The sequence below is a fragment of the Hyperoodon ampullatus genome (assembly GCF_949752795.1).
Source record: "Hyperoodon ampullatus genome assembly, chromosome: 10".
Classification (NCBI taxonomy): domain Eukaryota; kingdom Metazoa; phylum Chordata; class Mammalia; order Artiodactyla; family Ziphiidae; genus Hyperoodon; species Hyperoodon ampullatus.
In genome coordinates, this window is record NC_136923.1 from 23180737 (window position 1) to 23207335 (window position 26599).

The 26599-nt window shown below is 41.8% G+C and overlaps 1 protein-coding gene across 1 annotated transcript in view; it reads left to right on the forward strand.

The window, feature by feature from the left end:
• Positions 1–425: 425 nt before the first annotated feature.
• SUCLG2 (succinate-CoA ligase GDP-forming subunit beta) overlaps positions 426–26599 on the forward strand; it is a gene marked incomplete at its 3' end in the record, with an annotated part of 269048 nt that continues 242874 nt past the window's right edge. Inside the window, exon 1 of the mRNA XM_079713536.1 lies at positions 426–521. Within this exon, the coding sequence (XP_079569662.1) occupies positions 438–521 (84 nt within the window). The 5' untranslated portion in view covers positions 426–437. The remainder of the gene's footprint in view (positions 522–26599) is intronic.

Here is a 26599-nt window from a genome sequence, read left to right on the forward strand (position 1 = left end):
TTGGAGTCAGCTCCGTGGGCCGCTCCTCAGAGCACTCACGGCACCGGCCAACGTGCACTGGCCTGTCGCCCCAGCGTAGTTTAAGCCCCAAGACCGTAGGGCTCGGGATGCGTTTTTGCTCACGTCGTGAGCCGGGGAAGCACGGTGAGGAGGCCACGGGGCCTCTGAAGGCTGAAAGTGAACTTGGGGCCGAGGTGGGAGTCGCGGTGGTGGACGCAGGTAGAGAGCAAGTGCCCCTTAAGGGCGCTGCCACGGCCCGTGAGCAGCAGGCGGGCCCGGGCGGAGGGGGCGGTGCGGGAGGGGCGGCCGGGCCCCGCCCCTTCCCCTCCCCTTCCCCTCCCCTTCCCGCCCCTTCCCCTCCCCTTCCCGCCCCTTCCCCTCCCCTTCCCGCCCTCGCCGCGCGCCGCCTGGCTCTCCGCGCAGGTTTTCTGGTTAAGATGGCGGCCCCTGGGGCGGCGCAGGCCTGGAAACTACTGAGAGACCTGGCGCTCCGGTCCCCGCTTCTGGCGGCCAGGTCCCAGGTGAGCGGCCCTCTTGGTGGGAGCCTGGAGCAGCCAGTGGTGCCCTCCTGTCCCTGTCTGTCCACCTCCTCCTGGCCCCGGTGCGCTGCCGCTAGGGCGCCGCACCTGTGGAGGGGACGCGCGGTGCTGCGCCCGGGGCGCACGAGGAACCCCAGCATCCCCCCACCCCCCGCTTCAGGTGTCGGGGGTCCCAGGCGGAGCGGGGAATGACAGTCCGGGCCACCCCGGAGTGAGCCACCCAGCTGTCAGTTGTCGCTGACGTGGGTTACCCTAGCGCTGCGGAGGGCGCCTGGCCCTGTACCAGGCACTGCAGGCAAGTTAAGGAAAAGTCTCTGGGACTGGGTTTTGGAGTCCTGAGGTGTTATTATGTCGACAGAAAGAAAATGCACAGCCTGAAAGTTGGGAAATACATTTTATTGGAGGCATTATTGAGGGTTGTATCCTGGGGAAGTTTCTGGATAGTTCTGAGGAACTGTTCCAAAGAGGTAAGGGAGGAGCCAGGATATATGGGACTTTTGGCTGGAAAAAAAACAAACAAAAGAAACTTGTAGTGGAACATCAGAAGATTAGGGCTAATCACAAAAATCAGATACGTCAAGGTAGTGATTTTAGTGCTTTGCTCAATTTGGGAAGGTGTAAGAGTCTGGGCTTATTGAAGTTATTCCTTTGATATGCATCTTAACTCTCTAGGGCCTGTATCCTGTTTTTCTGCATCCTGAATTCCCCTCAGGGTGCACTGTCTCCGGCGGCTGCAGTGACTGCTGACTTGATGGCAAGCAACATTCGTGTTTACGGCAGGCAACATCTTTTTGTCCTCAGTTACGTGCTTTGCCAATGCTGCTTTTGAACCGTCTCTCTCTTGAGCCCATTTGTTAGGCCACATGATGAAGGTGCCTAGAAACCCAACCCAGCCTTGCTGGTTTAGTAACTCACCTCCTGGAGTGAGCTCTCTGCAGGCTGCCTGCTTTTGCAGACTTGGGGGGGGGGTGGTGGTGGGTAGTGGTGCCTGAGTTGGTGAAATGAGGGGATCAAGGAGAAAGATGGGAAACGCTCTCCCTCAGTTCAGTGAACAATCAGTCCCAGCAGTAAAACACATCAGAGCATTGGCCCTGTCCTCTTTCTCCTTGTTTCAAGAGAACGAAAACCTAGGAGGGCCAGTGGTGGATGCTGAATAGCTATTAGAACTTGGCTTCCTGTAGATTTGATCAATACATTCTGCAGGTGGCAAGAGTCACAGTAGTCAAAAGGTCTTTGGGGAGTTATGAGTTGGTGATGACTCATGGACAAATGACTCAACCACTCGACTTCTTATTCTCCATTAGTAATATCGCTCCTCTTTTAAAGAAAGGATGGGGCTTCCCTGGTGGCGCAGTGGTTGAGAGTCCGCCTGCCGATGCAGGGGACACGGGTTCGTGCCCCGGTCTGGGAAGATCCCACATGCTACGGAGCGGCTGGGCCCGTGAGCCATGGCCGCTGAGCCTGCGCGTCCGGAGCCTGCGCTCCGCAACGGGAGAGGCCACAACAGTGAGAGGCCTGCGTACCGCAAAAAAAAAAAAAAAAAAAAGAAAGGATGATGTGGGGCTCATCCACAGCAGAGCATTGTCCTTGTCTGTTTTCCCATCTTTAATTGATGAGAGACAAATGATCACTCCTGCAGTTTTAACTAGGATATGCATAGTATATATATTTTTTAAATTGAAAGATAGCTACTAATGATTTTTTGAGTTACTCTAAGCTTTGGTTAATTATGACATCTGAAAGGTTTTTTTTTTCTTTCTTTCTTTCATTTCCTGACTTCTCATTTGTCTGTTTTTGTTCATGTAAATTTAAAAGGTGCTAATAACTTATTACTGTGATATCTTTAATAGGCACTTGACAGTATGGTGGGATAGCAAAAGGAATGGTGGTTTTGTCTAATTAAAATCACTAATAACTTGTAATAGAGTAAGGAGAATACCTCCAGGTGATCAAGTTCTATTCATTATTTAAGTGTTAGAAAAAACAACTGTGGTGCTAACTATGAGAGTAGACTTGAATTGATGGGAAACATGGGGCCTAAGGCAGTGAAAACTCAAGCAAAGGAAATAATTGTGCGGAGAAATCCAACTGTTTAGCTGAAGTATGATAGGGCTTCTTGCCTTACCAAGAAATGGGAGTCTGAACACAACACTGTAGAGAATCTGGGTGGGTGATACCCTTGGTTTGGCAAGAAGACTGGGTAAAAGGATCTCCTACCTCACTGCATCTAGTAACTTTGATTTACATACTTGTGGATGGCGTATTGTCCTGTGAACATAAGCTTAGGAAATGAGTTTGGTTTTTTTTTAAGTCAGGAATAGTACACAGTGTTCAAGAACTGGAAATGGGCATTAGCAAGCATCAGATCCAACTAGCTTATTTCACAGGTAGAAAATTGAGCACTAAAGTTCAAGGACTTGTTCAAGGTTATAAAGAGAGTTTGTGGCAGAACTGATTACAGATTAAAGGTTTACTTTTCAGTTTCCATTATACCAGGCTGTGGTGTAAATTTCCTCATGAAAATAAGTTATATCAGCATGTAAGTTACTCTGCATAGCATAAAGTTACTATGTAACATCCAAGTCAACAACACTACTGACACGTTTTAATTTTTTCTTCATAAACATCTTAGAATTGGCAATAAAAGTAGGTGAGTATTGTTTGTGATTTGTAAGGAACCCTCTTCATATTCTTGAATGCTTCTTTGTATCTCCTCCGCCTACCTCTGCACGTATGTTGTACCTACCTACTCCCTTGCCCACGGCAGACATTACAGTTGAATATGACCCTCTTTTTCTTGGAAACTTAAGAATCCTCACCAAGCGTCTCAGAAATCTCTTGCTACTCTTCTTGGCTCAGACCTTCTTTGTACCAGGCCTTGTGCAAAATTCTTGTGTGTACAGAGATAAATGACCCCATTTCTGCTGTGAGAAGTAACTTTAACCACTCTCACAGAGGTGCCAAAGAATGACACTTTATCTACCCCCTCTTCGTTGTTAAATTTAACATTTGACAAATATTCCTGATGCTAAATGTCATTGACATTTTTTATTTCTTCTGCTGTTGGCTTCTCTGTTTTGACTTTCGATTGATGTTATATCCTTAAAGGGCCACCCTTTTGCCATTTCTTATTTTACATATATTTCTCTATTCAGCTTATACCTAGAACAAGACTCTATAGGTACTGATATTTGGGGATAGTAAACAAGGCAGGCAGAGATCTTGGCCACATGATACTATATTTTAATGGGGGTGGGGAAGGGCTAGACTGTACATACATAAACAATAATGAAAATGATTTCAGCCAGTGACAAATGCTATGAAGAAAATAAAACAAGGTCATGGGCTGGACAATGAATAGCTTAGCCAAGATGGTGGGTCATAGATTAGATGATCCAGGAAAACCAATTCGACATTGCATTGTAACACATGTAATAAAAATATACATATTATAAGTGAACAGCTTGATGAGTTTTCACAAACTGAACATGCCCAGGAGATCAGATCCATATCAAGAAATTAATCATTTAGCAGCAACCCAGAGGGCCCCTTGGTGCTCCTTCCCGTCACTACTCCCACCCAGAAAAGAGTAGCCAGTCCCCCGAATTATGCCACCATACGCTGGTTTTGTTCCTTTTTGTACTTTATGTAAATGGAATTATACAACGGATTATATGAGTGCATACTCACATAGTCAACATTATGTTTATGAGATCCTGGAGGTGACTTTTTGACATTTGAACTGTCACCAACCAGGTGACACTCGGGAAGAGAGGACAGCAAGTGCAAAGGCCCTGAGGTGGGTGGGACCTGAACTCAACATATCCAGACAGTTAAAGAGGTGGAAAGTGACAGTACTCGTCGTGGTCTGAGAGGTAAGCAGGGGCTGGATCAAGTGGGGACTTGTAGGGTCTGATAAAGAGTTTTTAAAAGCTTAGAGTGCTTTGCCCAAAGTTACTCAGCTAGTAAAAAATAGCTGAATCCCAGTCCGGCTACCAAGGACCAGGCATGTAATTACTGTACAGTGCACTCCCTATTATAAATAGCACGGTACAGCAAGGCACAGCCATGTTGGGCACAGAGATGAGCCTGTTACATTAGTTATGTCTTAGGGGAAATCTTGGCTGAGGGCACTGAGTTTAAATGGTTAGTGATAATCTGGTCATGCTATTTTGCCTTTTAGTGCATTTCCCCACTCATAATGGCTGGGTGAAGTTCACAGAGCTGTTCTGTTGTAGGTGAAGCAAAGACATTGTGGGAAACACTGCCCCTCAGGCCCCTAGTTGTAGAATCCTTGTTGTGTGGTTCTCTACAAAGCCCAGAGCTTCTGTCCAGGAACTCAGGGAGGAGTGTGTATTGTTGAAGGGAACCGAAACCCTGTCCCTGCTGTTGTGTATCTCAGAATAGAGAACTCCAGCTTAATTTTCTGTTCTTCCCAGGAGAGGAGAAAGATAGATGCCTGGCTTTTAGAAGTGAAGGACTGAAGCTTATGTGCAAGTTTCTGTCAGCTAACTATGGCTGTGGAGGCTGCATTGGAAGTTGTGACTCACCTTTATCTGCCTTCTTGCCTAGAAGAATAAATATCTGACTCTTTTCTTTTAAAAATGAAGTGCACTTGCAATTTCTGCTGTTAAAAAAGGAAATTCATCTCAAATAATTTAGTTGCTAAACTACTGACTTCTGTGTGGGGAAGACCTTTAAATGATAGCTCTTGTCCCAAATTGATTTTGTTTACTGTAAATGAAACACTTCTTTCATGGATGAGTACACAGACCCATAGTACTGAGACTTTTGCTGCTCTCGTATCCTGGCCCAATTCTGTAAGCACATCGCCCAGAAACTCACTGACGTATCTCGTATTTTGGGGAGGAAAAGAAATTACATATGCAACTTCAGATCATTTGTCTTTCAACTCTTTTTACTATTCACTCAATATGGAATTGTACTTTGCTAGCTGTGCACCCATCATTTTCTGTTACTCGATGAAAACGTTTTGTCTGAAGAACTTGAGAGATTTCTACACGTTTGAGCAAGTGGTAAAGTCAGTATACTAACGAAATTTGGGGAAATGACACTAGAACTAGTCTGGTAAAGAAGATGCAGGGGAAGGCATGCCAGGTGGAGTGGACTGTGGGCAAAGGCAGAGGGGAGAGAGAAGATGGGGAGATTAGAGGAGTCATTGGGAACAGTTTGGTATGGAGGAGAGGCAGGTGAGTAACAGAAGTGAAGAGCTAGTGGAGATCTTTTTGGCAAATGAGGAAGGAAAGAAGAGCTGTAGAAAGCCCAGAATTCGGCATGGTATAGAACTAGATAACTGAACATCAAGCACCTATTGTTCACTTAGTAAATATTTTCTCAGTGCTTAGTCTTTGCCCAGTGCTATTTGTTGTAAGCTCCTTGAAGGCAGAGACTATATTGATTAATTCTTCACTGTAAATCTAGTGCTTTAGAGAATGCTGGGCATATAGATACCTTTAGTAAATGAGTTCTATGAGTGAGTGAATGCAGGAAGCTACACAGCCCTACCCTCAGGGGGCTCATAGTCTAGTGGCAAAATTGGCGGGTAAACCAAAAATTATACAGTAGCATCATGAGATCAGTAGAGCCATGTTCTTAGTCTTCTGTGACACTGTGCGTGGTCTCGCATGGGACACTTGCTGTTTCCCTGTCTGAAACACTGTTCCTTCTGATCTCAGGCCTTGTTCTATCCCATCATTCAGCTTTCTGATTCAAAGTGGTCTTCCCACAGGGCGTTCCCTAATTATCTTATCTCACTCACTTTCTCCCCAGAGATTATTTTCTACCCCTTGCCTGCTTTTTAACACTTTACCTGGTGGTTTATTATGTGTTTTTTGTTTGTTTGTTTTATTGTCTGTCTGCCTTCCTTTCCCACAAATGTAAGAATGTAAGCTCTGTGAGGACAAAGATTTTTCTTACGCACTGCTATTTCCCCAGCCTGCCTGACCAGGTATTCAGTAAGCTTTTGTGGTCTAAATGAATGTGTGGGGTACACAGAGAAATGAGAGGCAGGTAAGTAACAGAGATGAGGGTTGATGCAGATAATTTAGGCAGATGAGGAAGGAAAGGGCTATAGAAAGTCTCGTTGTGAAAGGGCTTTCAAAATAATAGGACTGTGCATTTCATATGTGACAGACCCTGTGCAAAGTGATGTCTGCACATTATTTCCTTAACCCTTACAATGTTACTGCAGGGGAGATTGTACTGTCTTCATGTTACAAATAACAGAACAGAGGCATAGAAGGGTCATACTAAATAACCTGCTTAAAATCACAGGGCCAGGGAGTCACCTGCCTCATGCTGATAAGTTACTTATGCTGTTAAAACATTAAGTTACATTGCCAAAGGGTCCTCTTTGAGCTGAACTATCCGGTTATGCTGATTGCTGACCTTTCCCCCTTTCTTTGTCCCTGAGTAACGGGCAACTTGGTCTTTGTACTTATGCAGACTTAGGTGGACTAATCAACAGTGCATGATTGTCCTCTTATCTGACTCTTATCAGGCTCTTATCTGACTCCCTCCTCTGGCTCCAGGGTCTGGGAAACAGTGAGGAGAAAAAGGTATGGTTCTGTGTTCAAATAGGACTAAGTTCAGATTCTGGGTCTGCCAGGTTCTTGCTCTTCTAATTATTGAACTTGACTGAACCTCAATTTATTGTTCTCTGAAAGGAGATAATTCTTACAGATACTTACAAAGATTAAATAAGATGATATGCATGATGTCTGACATTATGGTTAGATAGTAGGCTCAGAGAGATTATTTCTCTTGCAGTAAATTTGAAGCTAAATTTACTTGAATTTTTTTTTTTTTGGCTTTATTAAGCCAGAATAGTTTTCCTTTCCCAGATTCGATAAGCATTTAGTGTTTGCTGCCATATCAGGGTTAGGTGCTGGCTTGGTGTTTCCAAGTGGTTTATTTCACTTAATCCTGCAACAACGACTTGGAACAGAGGTGATTATTCTCAGTTTACATCTAGGGAACTTGAGGCTCAGAGAGTTCAAGGCCTGTCTCCTGGGCCCCAGTTATCTTCATTATTCCACAGGTGGGGTGAAGGTCTGGTGAGGCGTGAGGTGGCAGTGGGGAGGGTTGTGTGGGGAACTCAGTTGCACCGTCCTGGATGTTGCTTGTTCCAGAAATGTTTGCATATCTTGGTGTTGACTTAGTAGCTATGGCTTCTGGACCTCTTATGCATCAAACGTGGTTTGAGGTGGGGGGACACCCAAACACTAGACTGTAGTCATAACATGTATGCAAGGGCGACTGGCACATGCCCTTCACTGTCTGCCCTGTGCACAGGGCTGCCTTCAGGGTTTCAGGAATGCTGGAGAAATTGTGAAATTGCATTTCTTTTGGAGGTTGAGTTTTGGGGGATGGTGATAGAGGGTGGAGTTTCCTGGTATTCTGAGTTCAGACTTTGTTCAGTGTTCTGATTACGTGGCCAGCTTTTGCCCCTTTCTAGAAATGATTCCAAAAGAATAGCACGTGGATACTAGTCACAAAGGCATAGATTTCTAACATTTACCTCTAACATTTACTTTTATTTTAAAATTAGAGGGGTTTGATGTAGTGTTTGAGTTGATATTGGAGACATGGCAAAGCTTAAGGAATAGGTCTGAGTTTGGGTCCTGTGAGTGGGGGTGGGATGGGAGTCTGGCATCTCTTTTTCTACCCCTATCCATTTCTCCATGTGATTACCTATTTCCATTTCTAGGCTGTCTTAGTCCCAGGGTTGTGACTTGAGGACCCTGAGGAATTTCAGGAGGGCTGCTTTGTGGAGTTAGAGGTGGGGGAGCAGTGAGAGATGAGTCTGGAGTCATAAGCAGGGGCAAAATTTTGCTGATCTTGTGAGTCCGGTAATGGAGTCAAGGTTAGTTCTTGAGGGCAGTGGGGAGCCATTGAAGGGTTTTAATAGGGGCTAATTTTTTAAAAATTTTTTTAATTTTATTTTTTTGATGTGTTAGGTCTTCGTTGCTGTGTGTGGGCCTCTCATTGCAGTGGCTTCTCTTATTGCGGAGCACAGGCTCTAGGTGCGCGGGCTTCAGTAGTTGTGGCACGTGGGCTCAGTAGTAGTTGTGGGCTCAGTAGTTGTGGCTCAGTAGTGGGCTCAGTAGTTGTGGCTCTAAAGCACAGCCTTAGTAGTTGTGATGCATGGGCTTAGTGGCTCCGTGGCATGTGGGATCTTCCCAGACCAGGGTTCGAACCCGTGTCCCCTGCATTGGCAGGCAGATTCTTAACCACTGTGCCACCAGGGAAGCCCCCATTGAAGGGTTTTAGACAGAGGAGTGGCAGGAGCCATTTTATGCTTCAGAATATTCTTTCTTCATACAGTGTGGAAAGGGTTGGAGGGATTAAGAATGGAAATCATTCAGGTGACTCTTGTACTAATTCTGTGCCAGTAGTAGTTATGCCACAATAATAGGCATAAACCAGGATTGGAATCACACTGCTTGGGTTTAAATCTTGCCCTCAATACTGGTTATCTTTGTGATGTGTGACAATTACTTACATATTTTATTACAAGACTCACATTTTTTCTTTTTCACATTTCAACATCTCTGAAAACTGCATGTGTTTGTACACTTGTGTCACAGATTGAGTGACAGTTTTTTTTTTTCTCCAGTGGTACATGACATGGAAGAAGATGGGGGTTTGGATCAAAATCAGGGTGACCACATAATTTTTTGCCAAATCAGGATACTTTTGAGAGTGAACGTGAGCACTGTGAATAATTACACCAGCAGGTATAGCAGAAACCCAGACTGTGCCTGGAAAGCTGATACATGGTCTCCCTAACTAAAATGGACTAAACGGTGGCAGTGGGGATAGAAGAGAAAGATTGGCCTTATTAAGGAAAGAGGCTGGACAGGATTCATGCTTTCCCTGCTGAGTCCCCATTGCTGGCTTCTCTCCACTGCCATATACCAAAAAGGTGATAAAAGGCTGTGTACCATCCCTGAGCAGAGAAGGTGTGAGGAGCTACCGTTGTTATAAAAGATCCCTGCTTGTCTCTGCCGTGGGACCATGTGCTCCGTCCTTATGCCCAAGTGTTCCCTGGACATGCTGTTACGGTCGCAGAACAAGAACAGGCAAATAAAAGAAGAGAAATAGAAAGACCCATAAATATGCCAGGCTTGCAAAGTGCACGTTTCTAAACTTGAGCGCAGTGAAGAGCTTTCCAAAGCTCCAAGCCTCCCTTATCCTGCGTTCACAACGTTCTGGGCCCTGGTGGAATCGTGCGGTCTGGCTTAGTTATTTCCTTTTGTGCTCTCAGTCTTGTGTGGATGATGCAGTTGATTATTAAGGCTTCTTTGATTGAAAGATCTCCTTGGACTTTTCTTAAGGGAAAAAAAAAAGGTTTATTGAAAGGGACACATACTGGAACTCAAGACTAATGTTCCTTGCTGTTGGCTCCTCTGTGCCTCTTCTGTTGTGTTAACTGGTGGTTAGCTCGTGGTACCATTTCTCTATAACTTGTACCTGCCCATAATTTTGTCCATTCCTGGGCCCACTCCAGCTTCCTAATCCTAACACATCATTCAGCTTCTGTCTCTCAGAATGTCACAGTTCTAATAACAAGAAAATCTCATCAGTCTAGCTCATCCTTTTGCACTCACGTTCGGGTCACTGGCCAGGTGAAAGACTGGCTGGTTCTTTTTAAGGTATCCACCTCCGCCTTACCACCTGTGGCTGAGGTGGGGAGGTCTTGGAGAGGAGCAGCACCATGGCCCCCTGAGTAGGAGGGCTCTGAGTGCAGTGTTGATGGGGTGGCCTGATTCATTTGGAGTTCCGTCATGAACTGCTGCTAACTCGTCCATCTTCTTTTCTTCAAGTTCACATGTTCACGTTTGCTTTGTTTCCTTTTTCACATTCCCAAATTTCTGAAGATCTTCTTACTATTCACTTGGCTGGTCTTAGTTAGATTAATTTATCAGAGATTAAGGTAATGGTAGTGGGCCTTGTTTTAGACCACTTTCTTATGATCATAACTAAAATAATTCTCAGGAGAGAATTATTAATTGGGAAAATGGGATATCATGGGAAGTCAGCTTATCCACCCAAATAGCCAAGTGAGTGTTTCCAAGACAAATGTAGACAATAGGCTTCATATGGCCCTGGAATACTTCCTCAGCTTTGCTTGGAGCAATATTCTAAGTTGAAATAACCCAACTTCTCTTGGTTCACCTCCACTTTATGCTTCCCAAAGGGGATTTGTTTGGGTCCTTTTGCTACCACTCAATAAAAACTGCCATATTGGGCAGGACTTCCTTAAAGCCACCTGCAGAGGATGCTGGCTCCCACATTAGTCCCTGGTGCAGTGAGGTGGGACTCGGGGCACAGGGTTTATTTCATTTAAACCATGAGTAGGAAGACTATATTTTATCCTTAAAACTGGGGCACTTTTGATAGTTAAAAAGGAGCACTGTTAATAATTATGCCAGGATAATAGGCATAAACCAGGACTGGAACCAGACTGCCTGTGTTCAAATCCTGCTTGCAACACTTAGTAGATTTGTGACCTTCTGAAAATTACTTAGGTATTTCATTGTAAGACACACTTTTTTCTTTTTCACATTTCAGCATCTCTGAAATATGGATGTGTTTTACAGTTCTGTCATAGATTGATTGGCAGTGGTACATTAGAGTGGTGCAAAAAAGTTGTTCATTCTTAAACTTGATGAAATTTCTGTGCCTCAGTTTTCTCATCTGTACAATGTAGGGAGCTACAGTATTCACCTCCCAGAGTTACAATGAGGATTAACTGAGGCCATGCATATCATCTTAGCACCATGACCTAGATGATCAGAAAATTTTAGTAATCGGTTTTGGTATTATTGTCACTAGCTTTAATAAATTGTAGTTAAATCATAGTTAATTAAATCATATTACATAATATGTGATGAATTGGGAGATTGGGATTGACATGTATACACTGATGTGTGATGTGTATAAAATGGATGACGGATAAGAAAATAAATAAATAAATAAACAAACAAACAAAAAATAAAAGGGATGTTCTCAGAAAAAAAATTGTAGTTAAATCATAGTTAATTAACTCATTACATAATATGATTAAATCACATTTAACTTACATGTGTTGATTAAATAAAATATATTATTTAAGTAAAATAGATTAAATAAAATATCAAAATATATTAATTAAAATACACTAATTGAAAATAGTTAATTAAAATATATTAAATATATATAATAAATATATAATTAAGTTATGGTTACATAAGTAATAAACAGAAAGGCTTAATTTTTTTTTTTTTTTTTTTAGGTGTGTTTTTTTTTTTTTATTTATTTTTATTTTTTATTAGTTTCTGCTTTACAACAAAGCGAACCAGTCATACATACACACCTGCTCCCACATCCCTTCCCCACTGCGTCCCCCTCCCTCCCACCCTCCCCATCCCACCCCTCCAGGCGGTCACAAAGCACCGAGCTGATCTCCCTGTGCTCTGCGGCTGCTTCCCACTATCTATCCACCTTACGTTTGGTAGTGTATATATGTCCATGCCTCTCTCTCACTTTGTCACAGCTTACCCTTCACCCTCCCCATATCCTCAAGTCCGTTCTCAAGTAGGTCTGTGTCTTTATTCCCGTTTTACCCCTAGGTTCTTTATGACATTTTTTTTTTTTAATTCCATATATATGTGTTAGCATACGGTATTTGTCTTTCTCTTTCTGACTTACTTCACTCTGTATGACAGACTCTAGGTCTATCCACCTCATTACAAATAGCTCAGTTTCGTTCCTTTTTATGGCTGAGTAATATTCCATTGTATATATGTGCCACATCTTCTTTATCCATTCATCCGATGATGGACACTTAGGTTGTTTCCAGGTCCGGGCTATTGTGAATAGAGCTGCAATGAACATTTTGGTACATGTCTCTTTTTGAATTATGGTCTTCTCAGGGTATATGCCTAGTAGTGGGATTGCTGGGTCATATGGTAGTTCTATTTTTAGTTTTTTAAGGAACCTCCATACTGTTCTCCATAGTGGCTGTACCAATTCACATTCCCACCAGCAGTGCAAGAGTGTTCCCTTTTCTCCACACCCTCTCCAGCATTTATTGTTTGTAGATTTCTTGATGATGGCCATTCTGACTGGTGTGAGGTGATATCTCATTGTAGTTTTGATTTGCATTTCTCTAATGATTAATGATGTTGAGCATTCTTTCATGTGTTTGTTGGCAGTCTGTATATCTTCTTTGGAGAAATGCCTATTTAAGTCTTCTGCCCATTTTTGGATTGGGTTGTTTGTTTTTTTGCTATTGAGCTGCATGAGCTGTTTATAAATTTTGGAGATTAATCCTTTGTCAGTTGCTTCATTTGGAAATATTTTCTCCCATTCTGAGGGTTGTCTTTTGGTCTTGTTTATGGTTTCCTTTGCTGTGCAAAAACTTTGAAGTTTCATTAGGTCCCATTTGTTTATCTTTGTTTTTAGTTCCATTTCTCTAGGAGGTGGGTCCAAAAGGATCTTGCTGTGATTTATGTCATAGAGTGTTCTACCTATGTTTTCCTCTAAGAGTTTGATAGTTTCTGGCCTTACATTTAGGTCTTTAATCCATTTTGAGCTTATTTTTGTGTATGGTGTTAGGGAATGATCTAATCTCATACTTTTACATGTCCCTGTCCAGTTTTCCCAGCACCACTTATTGAAGAGGCTGTCCTTTCTCCACTGTACATTCCTGCCTCCTTTATCAAAGATAAGTTGGCCATATGTGCGTGGGTTTATCTCTGGGCTTTCTATCCTGATCCACTGATCTATCTTTCTGTTTTTATGCCAGTACCACACTGTCTTAATTACTGTAGCTTTGTAGTATAGTCTGAAGTCAGGGAGCCTGATTCCTCCAGCTCCATTTTTCGTTCTTAAGATTGCTTTGGCTATTCGGGGTCTTTTGTTTTTCCAAACAAATTTTGAAATTTTTTGTTCTAGTTCTGTGAAAAATGCCAGTGGTAGTTTGATAGGGATTGCATTGAATCTGTAGATTGCTTTGGGTAGTAGAGTCATTTTCACAATATTGATTCTTCCAATCCAGGAGCATGGTATATCTCTCCATCTATTTGTATCCTCTTTAATTTCTTTCATCAGTGTCTTATAATTTTCTGCATAAAGGTCTTTTGTCTCCTTAGGTAGGTTTATTCCTAGATATTTTATTCTTTTTGTTGCAATGGTAAATGGGAGTGTTTTCTTGATTTCATTTTCAGATTTTTCATCATTAGTGTACAGGAATGCCAGAGACTTCTGTGCATTAATTTTGTATCCTGCTACTTTACCAAATTCATTGATTAGCTCTAGTAGTTTTCTGGTAGCATCTTTAGGATTCTCTATGTATAGTATCATGTCATCTGCAAACAGTGACAGCTTTACTTTTTCTTTTCTGATTTGGATTCCTTTTATTTCTTTTTCTCTGATTGCTGTGGCTAAAACTTCCAAAACAATGTTGAGTAACAGTGGTGAGAGTGGGCAACGTTGTTTGTTCCTGATCTTAGTGGAAATGGTTTCAGTTTTTCACCATTGAGGACGATGTTGGCTGTGGGTTTGTCATATATGGCCTTTATTATGTTGAGGTAAGTTCCCTCTATGCCTACTTTCTGGAGGGTTTTTATCATAAATGGGTGTTGAATTTTGTCAAAAGCTTTCTCTGCATCTATTGAGATGATCATATGGTTTTTCTCCTTCAATTTGTTAATATGGTGTATCACATTGAATGATTTGCATCTATTGAAGAATTCTTGCATTTCTGGGATAAACCTCACTTGATCATGGTGTATGATCCTTTCAGTGTGCTGTTGGATTCTGTTTGCTAGTATTTTGTTGAGGATTTTTGCATCTGTGTTCATCAGTGATATTGGCCTGTAGTTTTCTTCCCTTGTGACATCTTTGTCTGGTTTTGGTATCAAGGTGATGGTGGCCTCCTAGAATGAGTTTGGGAGTGTTCTTCCCTCTGCTATATTTTGGAAGAGTTTGAGAAGGATAGGTGTTAGCTCTTTTCTAAATGTTTGATAGAATTCTCCTGTGAAGCCATCTGGTCCTGGGCTTTTGTTTGTTGGAAGATTTTTATTCACAGTTTCAATTTCAGTGCTTGTGATTGGTCTGTTTATAGTTTCTTTTTCTTCCCTGTTCAGTCTCGGAAGGATCTGCTCTTCTAAGAATTTGTCCATTTCTTCCAGGTTGTCCATTTTATTGGCATATAGTTGCTTGTAGTAATCTCTCATGATCCTTTGTACTTCTGCAGTATCACTTGTTACTTCTCTGTTTTCATTTCTAATTCTATTGATTTGAGTGTTCTCCCTTTTTTTCTTGATGAGTCTGGCTGATGGTTTATCAATTTTGTTTATCTTCTCAAAGAACCAGCTTTTAGTTTTATTGATCTTTGCTATTGTTTCTTTCATTTCTTTTTCATTTATTTATGATCTGATCTTTATGATTTCTTTCCTTCTGCTAACTTTGGGTTTTTTTTGTTCTTTTTTCTCTAATTGCTTTAGGTGTCAGGTTAGGTTGTTTATTTGAGATTTTTCTTATTTCTTGAGGTAGGATTGTATTGCTTTAAACTTCCCTCTTAGAACTGCTTTGGCTGTGTCCCATTGGTTTTGGGTTGTTGTGTTTTTATTGTCATTTGTTTCTAGATTTTTTTTTTCTGTAGATATTTTTTGATTTCCTCTCTGATTTCTTCAGTGATCTGTTGGTTATTTAGTAGTGTATTGTTTAGCCTCCATGTGTTTGTATTTTTTATAGTTTTTTTTCCTGTAATTGATATCTAGCCTTATAGTGTTGTGGTTGGAAAAGATACTTGATACGATTTCAGTTTTCTTAAATTTACAAAGGCTTGATTTGTGACCCAAGATATAATCTATCCTGGAGAATGTTCCATGAGCAGTTGAGAAAAATGTGTATTCTGTTGTTTTTGGATGGAATGTCCTATAAATATCAGTGAAGTTCATCTTGTTTAATATGTCATTTAAAGCTAGTGTTTCCTTATTTATTTTCTTTTTGGATGATCTGTCCATTGGTGAAAGTGGGGTGGTAAAGTCCCCTACTATGTTGTGTTACAGTTTCCCCTTTTATGGGCATTAGCATTTGCCTTATGTACTGAGGTGCTCCTATTTACAATTGTTATATCTTCTTCGATTGATCCCTTGATCATTATGTAGTGTCTTTCTTTGTCTCTTGTAATAGTCTTAGTTTTAAAGTCTATTTTGTTTGATATGAGAATTGCTACTCCAGCTATCTTTTGATTTCTATTTGCATGGAATATCTTTTTCCATCCCCTCACTTTCAGTCTGTATGTGTCCCTAGGTCTGAAGTGGGTCTCTTGTAGACAAAATATGTACAGGTATTGTTTTTGTATCCATTCAGCCAGTCTGTGTCTTTTGTTTGGAGCATTTAATCCATTTACATTTAAGGTAATTATCGATATGTATGTTCCTATTACCAATTTTTAAATTGTTTTGGGTTTGTTATTTTAGGTCTTTTCCTCCTCTTGAGTTTCCTGCCTAGAGAAGTTTCTTTAGCATTTGTTGTAAAGCTGGTTTGGTGGTGCTGAATTCTCTTAGCTTTTGCTTTTCTGTAAAGGTTTTAATTTCTCCATCGAATCTGAATGAGATCCTTGCTGGGTGGAGTAATCTTGGTTGTAGGTTTTTTCCTTTCATCACTTTAAGTATGTCCTGCCACACCTTTCTGGCTTGCAGAGTTTCTGCTGAAAGATCAGCTGTTAACCTTATGGGGATTCCCTTGTGTGTTATTTGTTGCTTTTCCCTTGCTGATTTTAATTTTTTTTCTCTGTATTTAATTTTTGATAGTTTGATTAATATGTGTCTTGGTGTGTATCTCCTTGGATTTATCCTGTATGGGACTCTGCACTTCCTGGACTTGATTGAGTATTTCCTTTCCCATATTAGGGAAGTTTTCAACTATAATCCCTTCAAATATTTTCTCAGTCCCTTTCTTTTTCTCTTCTTCTTTTGGGACCCCAATAATTCGAATGTTGGTGCGTTTAATGTTGTCCCAGAGGTCTCTGAGACTGTCCCCAGTTCTTTTCATTCTTTTTTCTGCTTTGTGGTAGTTATTTCCACTATTTTATCTTCCAGGTCACTTATCCTGCACTTCTTCTGCCTCAGTTATTCATGATTCCTTCTAGAGAATTTTTAATTTCATTTATTGTGTTGCTCATCATTGCTTGTTTGCTCTTTAGTTCTTCTAGGTCCTTGTTAAACGTTTTTTGTATTTTCTCCATTCTGTTTCCAAGATTTTGGATCATCTTTAGTATCTTTACTCTTAATTTAGGCTGCCTATTTCCTCTTCATTTGTTTGGTCTGGTGGGTTTTTACCTTGCTCTTTATCTGCTGTGTATTTCTCTTTCTTCCCATTTTGCTTAACTTACTGTGTTTGGGGTCTGCTTTTCACAGGCTGTAGGTTTGTAGTTCCCGTTGTTTTTGGTGTCCGCCCCCAGTGGGTAAGATTGGTTCAGTGGGTTGTGTAGGCTTCCTGGTGGAGGGGACTGGTGCCTGTGTTCTGGTGGATGAGGCTGGATCTTGTGTTTCTGGTGGGCAGGACCGCGTCCAGTGGTATGTTTTGGGGTGTCTGTGAACTTAGTATGATTTTAGGCAGCCTCTCTGCTAATGGGTGGGGTTGTGTTCCTGTCTTGCTAGTTGTTCGGAATGGGGTGTTCAGCCCTGGAGTTTGCTGGTCATTTAGTGGAGCTGGGTCTTAGCGTTGAGATGGAGGTCTCTGGGAGAGCACTCGCCGATTGATATTAGGGGCCAGGAGGTCTCTGGTGGACCAATGTCCTGATCTCAGCTCTCCCACCTCAGAGGCTCAGGCCTGACACCCGGCCGGAGCACCAAGACCCTCTCGGCCCTGGTTCATGCCCTTGCCATCACTCGCCCAGCTCCTGCCTCCACGCCTCCCTTCCTTTAGTTTGATCTTTACTTCCCACACCAGGTGTGGGGCGGAGGGCAGCGCAGAGGAGGCCAGTGGGCAGCTGTCCTGCTGTGTCCTTGTCCGCACCCCATGCCGGGCTTGCTGCGTCCCTCCAGTCATGGGGCAGGGTCTGCAAAGACAGCCCGACCACCGGACAGACCCACCGACCCTGTGATTGAATTGTGGGGTGTTGAGGCAAGTAGCAAAGGAATTGCTATTTTGATTCAAAGTTTGGACCAGCAATTGCCAGCAATTGCCTTTTATGTCTCTGAAACCTTGTTTTTGCTCTCCATGCTTTTTTTTTTTTTTAAAATAAATTTATTTATTTATTTTTGGCTGTGTTGGGTCTTCGTTTCTGTCCGAGGGCTTTCTCTAGTTGCGGTGAGCGGGGGCCACTCTTCATTGCGGTGCGCGGGCCTCTCACTGTCGCAGCCTCTCGTTGCGGAGCACAGGCTCCAGACGCGCAGGCTCGGTAGTTGTGGCTCACGGGCCCAGTTGCTCTGCGGCGTGTGGGATCTTCCCAGACCAGGGCTCGAACCTGTGTCCCCTGCATTGGCAGGCAGATTCTCAACCACTGCGCCACCAGGGAAGCCCTACACTCCACACTTTTAAAGGTACTAAAATTATAAATGAATATAGTTATTTTTAAATTTATAGGTTTTTTTATTGTGGTAAAATATACATAACATATAAAATTTACCTTTTAACTATTTTTAAGTGCACCTTTTTGTGGCATTAAGTGTATTTACATTGTTTTGCAACCATCACCACCATCTGTCTCCAGAATTTTTTCATCTTCCCCCATCTGAAACTTTTGTATCCGTGAAACACTAATTCTCCATTTTTCTCTCCTCACCCAGACCCTGGAAATAGGCATTTTGCTCTCTGTCTCTATGAATTTGACTACTTTAGAATCTTACATAAGAGGATTCATAAAATACTTGTTTTTGGTGACTGGCTTATTTCACTTAGCATAATGTTCTCAAGTTTCATCCATGTTGTTGCATGTGTGAAGCCAAATCCCTGTAAAACTGAGTTCCTCTGCCAAGTTCATGATTAACCTCTCTTTCTAAAACTGTATTCCCTTTCTTGTCCCACCTGTTCCCCTCAAGCTTGAGGAGTATCAAAGAAAAGAGGGGATTGAAGCTGAGCAGGGTCCTGAAGGGCCTTTCTGGGTACAAAAGCCTTTCCATGTCCCCAGTTTCTTGTTTGTAGGAAAAAGACTTCAGCCTCCTGTACCTTCCCTGAGTGCCCACGGGCAGATTCAAGCAGTTACTAATTAGGGAAGTGAGGGAATGCAGAAACAAAGGAACAGCAGTCAAGAAACAATTGTGCAGTGATAAGGCAGGGTCCTAGTTCCTCCGCAAGGGATGGACATAGCAATCTGATATGTATCTTCGAGTTGTTCTGTAGGAACTAAGGGCCCCCACTCAGGTGGAGGATGGCAGCTACATGCTGAGATCCCAGACTGGTTGGAACCAGAAGGTTGATGAATGAGATTCCTAGAACGCCACCCTCTTACCACACCAGTAACCAATCAAAAGAAAGTCATACACCTTGCAGCTGTCACCTCAAATGTTGCCTTTAAAAACTGTTCCCTGAAAACCATTGAGGAGTTCGGGTCTTTGGAGCATGAGCCTGCTGTCCTCCTTGCTTGGCCCTTGCAATAAACCTTTCTTTGCTCCAAACTCCAATGTTTTGGTTTGTTTGGCCTCACGGTGCCTGAATTCCACAAACTCGGGTTCAAAGGCATGTGTCAGAATTTTCTTCCTTTTTAAGGCTGGATAATGTTCCGCTATATGTGTATATATAACATTTGTTTATATCCTTCATCAGTGGACCCTTGGGTTGCTTCCACCTTCCTGTATCTGGTCAAAATGTCTGTTAAGAAATACCTTTAAGGTTAATATTTTATTAAATATTCATAATCATTTATCCTTCTATTGGGTATTTTTTAAATGCATAATAGGTGCATTATTAGGCCCAGAGGATAGTGGGTTGGCAGGAAGCTTGGGCATATGAGACAGCTACTGCCTTTAAGGAACATACAGACATGTGGTGGAGACCAATGGGAAATGGACAATTACAGTGAGAGGCGTTTGGTGTTCAGGAGGACTTCCCAGGGCTCTCTGGATATACAGCTGTACTGCTTCTCTCGGACTCCCCTACACAGTGGCTGTTAATAGTGTCTGTCGGGATAATCTGAAGTTAGGCCCATGTAGAAATAGACACCTGACATTTATCAAGCACATTCCTTAGGCCCAGTCTGGTACTGTGCACCTGAAGAGGATTGTCTGCTTGAGTCCTCATAGCGACCCTAGGAGGTAGGCACTCTCATTGCCATTGCTAAGCCCATTTTAAAGCGTGACAAACCATGGTTCAGAGACTTTAAACAACTTCCCTATTGTCACAGCTATTGTCCTGCACAGCTCCTTGCTGTGCCACTCATGCTGATCTCTTCTGTTGTGCCTGTTATGCGTTGAATTGTGTCTTCAAAATTCATACCTTGAAGGCCTAACCACGGTAACTCAGAATGTGCCCTTATTTGGAAATGGAGTGTTTATGGAGATAATCAAGTTAAAAGGAGGTCATTAGGGTGGGCTCTAATCCAATAGGACTGATGTCCTTATAAAAGGGGGAAATTTAGACTCAGAAATGCAAGCAGGGAGAATACTATCTGAATACAAAAAAAGAGATAAGGGTGATGCTTCTATAAGCCAAGGAACACCAGAGATTACCAGCAAACTACTAGAAGCTAGCTGAGAGAGGTATGGTTACAGATTGTCCCCCACAGCATCAGACGGAATCAACCCTCAGATCAACCCTTGATCTCAGACTTCTAGTTTCCAGAACTGTGAGACAATACATTTCTCTTGTTTAAGCCACCCAGTCTATGGTACTTTGTTATGGCAGCTCTAGGAAGCGAATACTGTGCCCCTTGGCATTGTGTGGTGTGCATGCTGCTTGGTTCATCTTGAGCTTTTACACCTAGACATTTTTGGAGTCTCTGCGCTTATCCTAGACATGTATATCATCTTTTATAGCTGCTTGGGAAGCTAGCCCATGAATGATGACCACGAGTTGTCTTGCTTTAATAGGCTTAATATACTTGTTTTGGAACCAAAACATTGTTTCACTATCCCATTCACCATTGTTGGATTTGAGAAGCTCTGACCATTTCTGAAAGTGAAATCGATTTAAAGGAAGAAGAAAAGAATATTCTAAGGAATGGGGCACAGGCTTTGATACCACTTCCGAAGTAGGAGTTCTAGAAATACTTCGAACAGTAGCAAAAAATTGGAATAAATACAGAGCCTTACTTCTTCAGATGTGTCAGTTTCTGGTATTTTTCCTTTTGCTTAAATAAAATAACAATAAACCTCATTACTTTTTGATCTCACCCAGTTCTTAACTATTCTTTTTATTCAAACAGCTCATCCAAGGTTAAACAGAAAAACTACATTTTAAAACTTGTGTTACAGACCTTTTAAAAAACAGTTTCATAACTTAATGCAGCTGATTTTGTAATCAGAAGCATAACACCACGCACTGTTTTTCTTCAGTAGTATAAAGTTGAAATTTAAGAATAATCATCATGCAATCAAAAGCTGATTATAAATGAACAATAATGAACATAAAAATGAAATCAATTCTGAGGGTTATAATGAAAGAAAAAAAGGAGTAATAGCAGTAGTCAAAAAAAGGAGAGCAATAAAAAGAGGATATTGTTATGCTAATAGGAAAAAAGTGGATGAAAATCAGCCAGCAATGTTCCATGGAATTCTCAAAGAGTTTTGGGGAGAATGGGGGAAACAAACATTATAAGAGAGTACAAATCTATATACTTGTATTGATTTACTGCCATTGATGAAGTCATCTAGGAAACGTCATAGTGGGTTTTTAGGAATGAACCACATCTTGATTCTAGATGCTGACAGATGGCATGGAAAGAAAAGGTTACTTATGTCTATTTCTGGCCCTCTGATCAACTGTGTGGCTCTAGGGAAGACATTCGGTTTTTCTTAGACTCAGTTTACTCATTAAACTGTTTAACATTTATTGAACATCGATTATGTACCATGAATTGTGGTATGTGCTAGCTGCATACACAGCTTTGCAAAATGGCTACTAAAGCAACACTTCCTTAGTGTGGGGTGCGTACCATTGGCGTTACACAAGACTAGGTAACATTGGGATGCAGCATCAAACACCAATGAGTCACATAGTGAGGAAGTTACTTTCTTTTAAATATCTTTGAAACCTTAAGATTTTGTCAAGGAGAATTATTTGGTCCTGTGCCAGTGTACTTTTAAGATCTTCAGCTCAGAACTTTCTGCCTGGACTAGCCAGAATTGAATTTCTTTTATTTTTAAATTGTATTGGTATCACCTTCTAGTAATGCAAACAGCATGGGTGGTGATATAAAGTAACCTTTTAAAATAAAGTTCTTTAATTTAAAATCAGCCACGTAAAGAAATCGGTAATAGTATTAGTGTTCTGTGGATATAGCAAGAATTGGGTGTGAGTGATTGTCATTTGGGGAACTTTGAACCAGTATAACCCTTAGATTTCTTTTAGCTTGTGTTCCCTGGTAGCAGATCCTGAGAAAAGGATTCATGTGAAAGTGATTTTAGGGGGAGGTATTCCTAGGAAAATCTGGAAGGATTGGGGAAGTTGAACCTGTAGGAGGAGGAGGCTGAGAAGGGTGTGTTATTCAGCTGAGTCTTGAGGAGGTAACTTTGCTTTATTTCTGCAGGGCAGCTTTGGGAAAAGTGTGTGACAACCTCAGAATTGTCCCTATGAGCAGAAGGGGAGTTGAGGTATTTATATACCCTCATCCCTCCCATAGGGATGTAAATTCCCAGGCACTCTGGGTCTTCATGCCTAAGGGCAAGTTGGCTTCAGTACCTCATGACAAAGGGCCACAGGGTCTGGCTTTTTGGAAGTGAGCGGATGCAGAGTCTGCGTGCAAAAAATGGTGGAGGGATCTGAGGGCACGCGGGTGGTGCACCGATGGCATCTGCTGCAAGTCTCTTCCATATTGAAGTGACGTGTGAGCTGCTTACTAGCCTTGTGCCTTGGACATTTGGTTTAAGCCTTTGTGTCTTGATTTCCTCATCTAGGTTAGAATAACAGTAGAATTGTCTCTGGGGTTTTTGTGATGTTTAAATAACAGTATTATAGGTTTAATATTTTTCTTGTAAATCTGTTCACTGTTCTTTAAAAAGTTAAATCCACAGTTAAGCTTCACCTTAAGCAATTATATCCTTGAAATTGTGGGCTTGATAAGTAATTGATACATATTTCTTTCCTAATATGTGTTAATAAGCACACAGAAGAGAGTCTTGACACAGAAAAAACACTCACGTCAAAACTATTATCTCTTAATTGAAGCCATCTCTCCTTCTCTCCAGACGCACAGCTGTATGGTGTTTCTCAGCCTGCCTTGCAGCTGGTCCTGTGACTGAGCTCTAGACCAGTGGAATGTGACTAGATGTGGTGTGGGGAAGTCTAGCTTATGAAGACTACATGGTTCCCATATGGTTCCTTTATGCTCTTGGGCCTTTCTGTTGCTTGAGATGGTGATGATCCAGGTAGTTTGGAAGCTTTGTGGTCAAGGTGGCAGAGCCTCTGTCACCTGGGTTTCTGAGCAACCCCCGTAGAGAAGAACCCCCTACCTACCTGTTCACCCTCCCAGGACTGCGACTTTATTTATTTATTTATTTTTAAATTTTAAATTTTTATTTTTGACCATGCCACATGGCATGCAGGATCTTAGTTCCCTGACCAGGGATCAAACCCATGTCCCCTGGAGTGGAAATGCAGAATCTTAACTACTGGACCACCAAGGAAGTCCCCCAGGACTGTGACTTTAGCAAAAAGGACACTTTGAGCCACATTGTGTTTGGGTGTATTTGTTACCATGAGCCTGAACTGATACAGAGCTCAATAAATGTTGGCTAAAATCCCACATATGACCTTGAGCAAATCAGTTTACCTCATACATAAAATGGGGATAATTAGTGTGACTTCAAGGGTAGATGTGAGAGTCAAAATAGAGTTGAGGAATACTTTGTGGACAGTGAAGAGCTCCATCCACATAGAAATGGGTTATTGTTGTCTTTTACTTTGTGCCTGTGAAGAGGAGGGAATAGGAGATTCTGGGTCTTTCCAGCTGGGGTTGGAGGGCAACGTAATTTGGCTGCCATTTTTACCTCTGAGATTCCTCTCAAACTTAAGCATATTTACAGGGCTCCTCCTTCCTTGTGATCCTCATTACACTGCATGTGGTGAACCATGGGGAAAGGAGAAGGCCAACATTTGCCTTGGTGTGATATACAGACAGCTGGTGGCACCAAGGCTGACGTTTGGGATACCTAGGTGAACATTCTAAATGTTAATAGTTATGCAGTTTATAATAGAAAAAATATATAACTCACATTCTAAACCTGTAATTTCATACATATTATTGCTTAAGGTGAGGCTCAAGTAGGTATTTAAGTAACACATAGATAGTAGACTTAAAAAGATGTAAGTATTTGTACTTCTGGTAAGGAGCTGTAGCAAAAATTAAGGAAGTTGGGTTTGGAAAGTACTATAATAGGAAGAGACCCATATATATATCATCTTCAGTTCATCTATCTTTAGTTTATCATTTAGCAAGTAATATTCAAAAACCTACTATCATTTAGGAACATTTTTAGTCACCAGGGATATAACAGTACAAAACAGACAAAAAATCTCTGCCACCTTTCTAGTGGGGAAAGAGAGACAGTAAACAAAGAACATGTATGGTGTGACAGATGACAGTATGTGCTACTGAGAAAGATAAGGCAGGGAGGAGAGAAAGAGTGAGGTTGCACATTTAATTAGGACTGTCAGGGAGGTAGTCATTGATAAGGCGGCATTTGAGCAAAGATCTGAAGGTGGGAGAGCCATAGAGAAATCTGGGAGGAGAGAGTTCCAGGTAGGGGAAGGGGCAAGTGCAGAGGCCCTGAGATGGGGGCGTGTGCCTGGCATGTTTGAGTAACAAGTAGCCAGTATATCTGGGGAGAGAAAGGAGCTTGGCCAGATGGACAGAACAGTATTTTCCTGGAGCTGCCATAAGTTACCACAAACGAGGTGGCTTCTGACAGCAGAAATTTTTTTCTCTTAGAGTTCTGGAGATCAGAAGCCCTGAATCAAGGTGTTGGTAGAGTTTGCTCCCCCCGATGGCTCTAGAGGGGACTCCTTCCTTGTCTCTTCCAGCTCCTGGTGACTCCAGGCATTCCTTGGCTTGTGGCTGCATAGTTCCAGTCTTTACCTCCATCTTCATATGGCTTTTTCCTCTTCTCCTGGGTACCGTCTTACCTTTTCTCTCTTACTTGTCATTGGAATTTATGGCCCACCTGGATAATCCAGGATCATCTCCTCTGCAGATCCTTATTGTAATTACATCTGCAAAGATTGTTTTTTCGAATAAGGTCGTATTCAGAGGTTCTTGGATGTGGATGTTACAGATGGAGACCACCAGTCAATCCATTACAGGCAGAGTCAAGAGTATTACATGTCTTGAAGGACCTATAGGGAGTTTTAAGGACTTTAGTTTTTACTCAAAAGTGAAGTCTTTGAAAGATTCGGCCTAGCTTTTTTTTTTTTTTTTTTTGCGGTACGTGGGCCTCTCACTGTTGTGGCCTCTCCCGTTGCGGAGCACAGGCTCCGGACGCGCAGGCTCAGCGGCCATGGCTCATGGGCCCAGCCGCTCTGTGGCATGTGGGATCTTCCCGGACCGGGGCACGAACCCGTGTCCCCTGCATCAGCAGGTGGACTCTCAACCACTGCGCCACCAGGGAAGCCCCGACCTAGCTTTTAAAGAGACCTAAAGAAGGTACTTTTTCTGTGAAAAGAATACACTGTGTGTATGAGCAGGGAGAACAGACAATAATCCAGAGAACTGAAGATGGCTTGGACCAGAGTGTTGGGTATAGATGATAAGAAATGGTAGGATTCCGGAAACATTTTGAAAGGAGCCCTAGGATTTCCTGATGAATTGGATGTCAGGAATGAGGAGAGAGAAGAGTGAAGGATGACTCAGTCCTCCTTGCCTAACTGGCAGGACGGAGTTCAGTTATCAATTTTACTCAACACTGAAAAGTTTCCTAGAAAGCTCCTTTTTAAACGTTTTATTTTAAAATAAGTATAGATTCACAGAAAGTTGCAAAGATAGTACAGAGGGGTTCCGTAGTACATCTTCTATAATTACATCTTCTATGATTAAAAGTTTGCTGCCACAACCAGGAATTTGATACTGATACGAAGTTTGTGTGTAGTTGTATGGCATTTTATCCCGTGTGCAGATTTTGGTAACCACTACCGCAGTCAAGACACAGAACTATTTCATCACCACAAAGCTCTCCCTTGTCCTAACCCTTTATAGGCTTGCTCACTCCCTCATTCTACCATGCCTAATCCCTGGCATCCAGTCATCTGCTTCCCACCTTTATAATTTTTTCATATGTTCTATAAGTGGAATTGTACGTTACCTGACCATTTGAGATGGCTTTTGTTCACTCAGCGTAAATCCCTTGAGATCCATCCAAGTTTCATGTATTTGTTCCTTTGTATTACAGAGTAGTATTCCATGGTATGGTTGGACTACAGTTTATTCACTTAGGGACATTTTGGTTGTTTCATTTTGGGCTGTTACTAGTAAAATTGCTGTGAATATTTATGTACAGGTTTTGTGTAGACAGACGTTTTCATTTCTCTGGGTAAATGCTTAGAGTGCAAATGCCAGGTCGTATTTTGAATGTATGCTTATTTTTTAAGAAACTGCCAAACTGTTTTTCATATTGGCTGCTCTGTTTTCATTCCCATCAGCCATGTATGTGAGATCCAGTTTCTCTGCATCCTTGCTATCATTTGGTGTTATCACTATTTTAAAGTTTTAGCTGTCCTAACTGGTGTATAGCAATATCTCACTGTGGTCTTAATCTGCAACTTCCTAATAGCTAGTGATGTTGAACATCTTTTTAGTTATTTATTTATTTGAATTTTATTTATTTATTTGTTTTATACAGCAAGTTCTTATTAGTTATCTATTTTATACATATTATGTATATATGTCAATC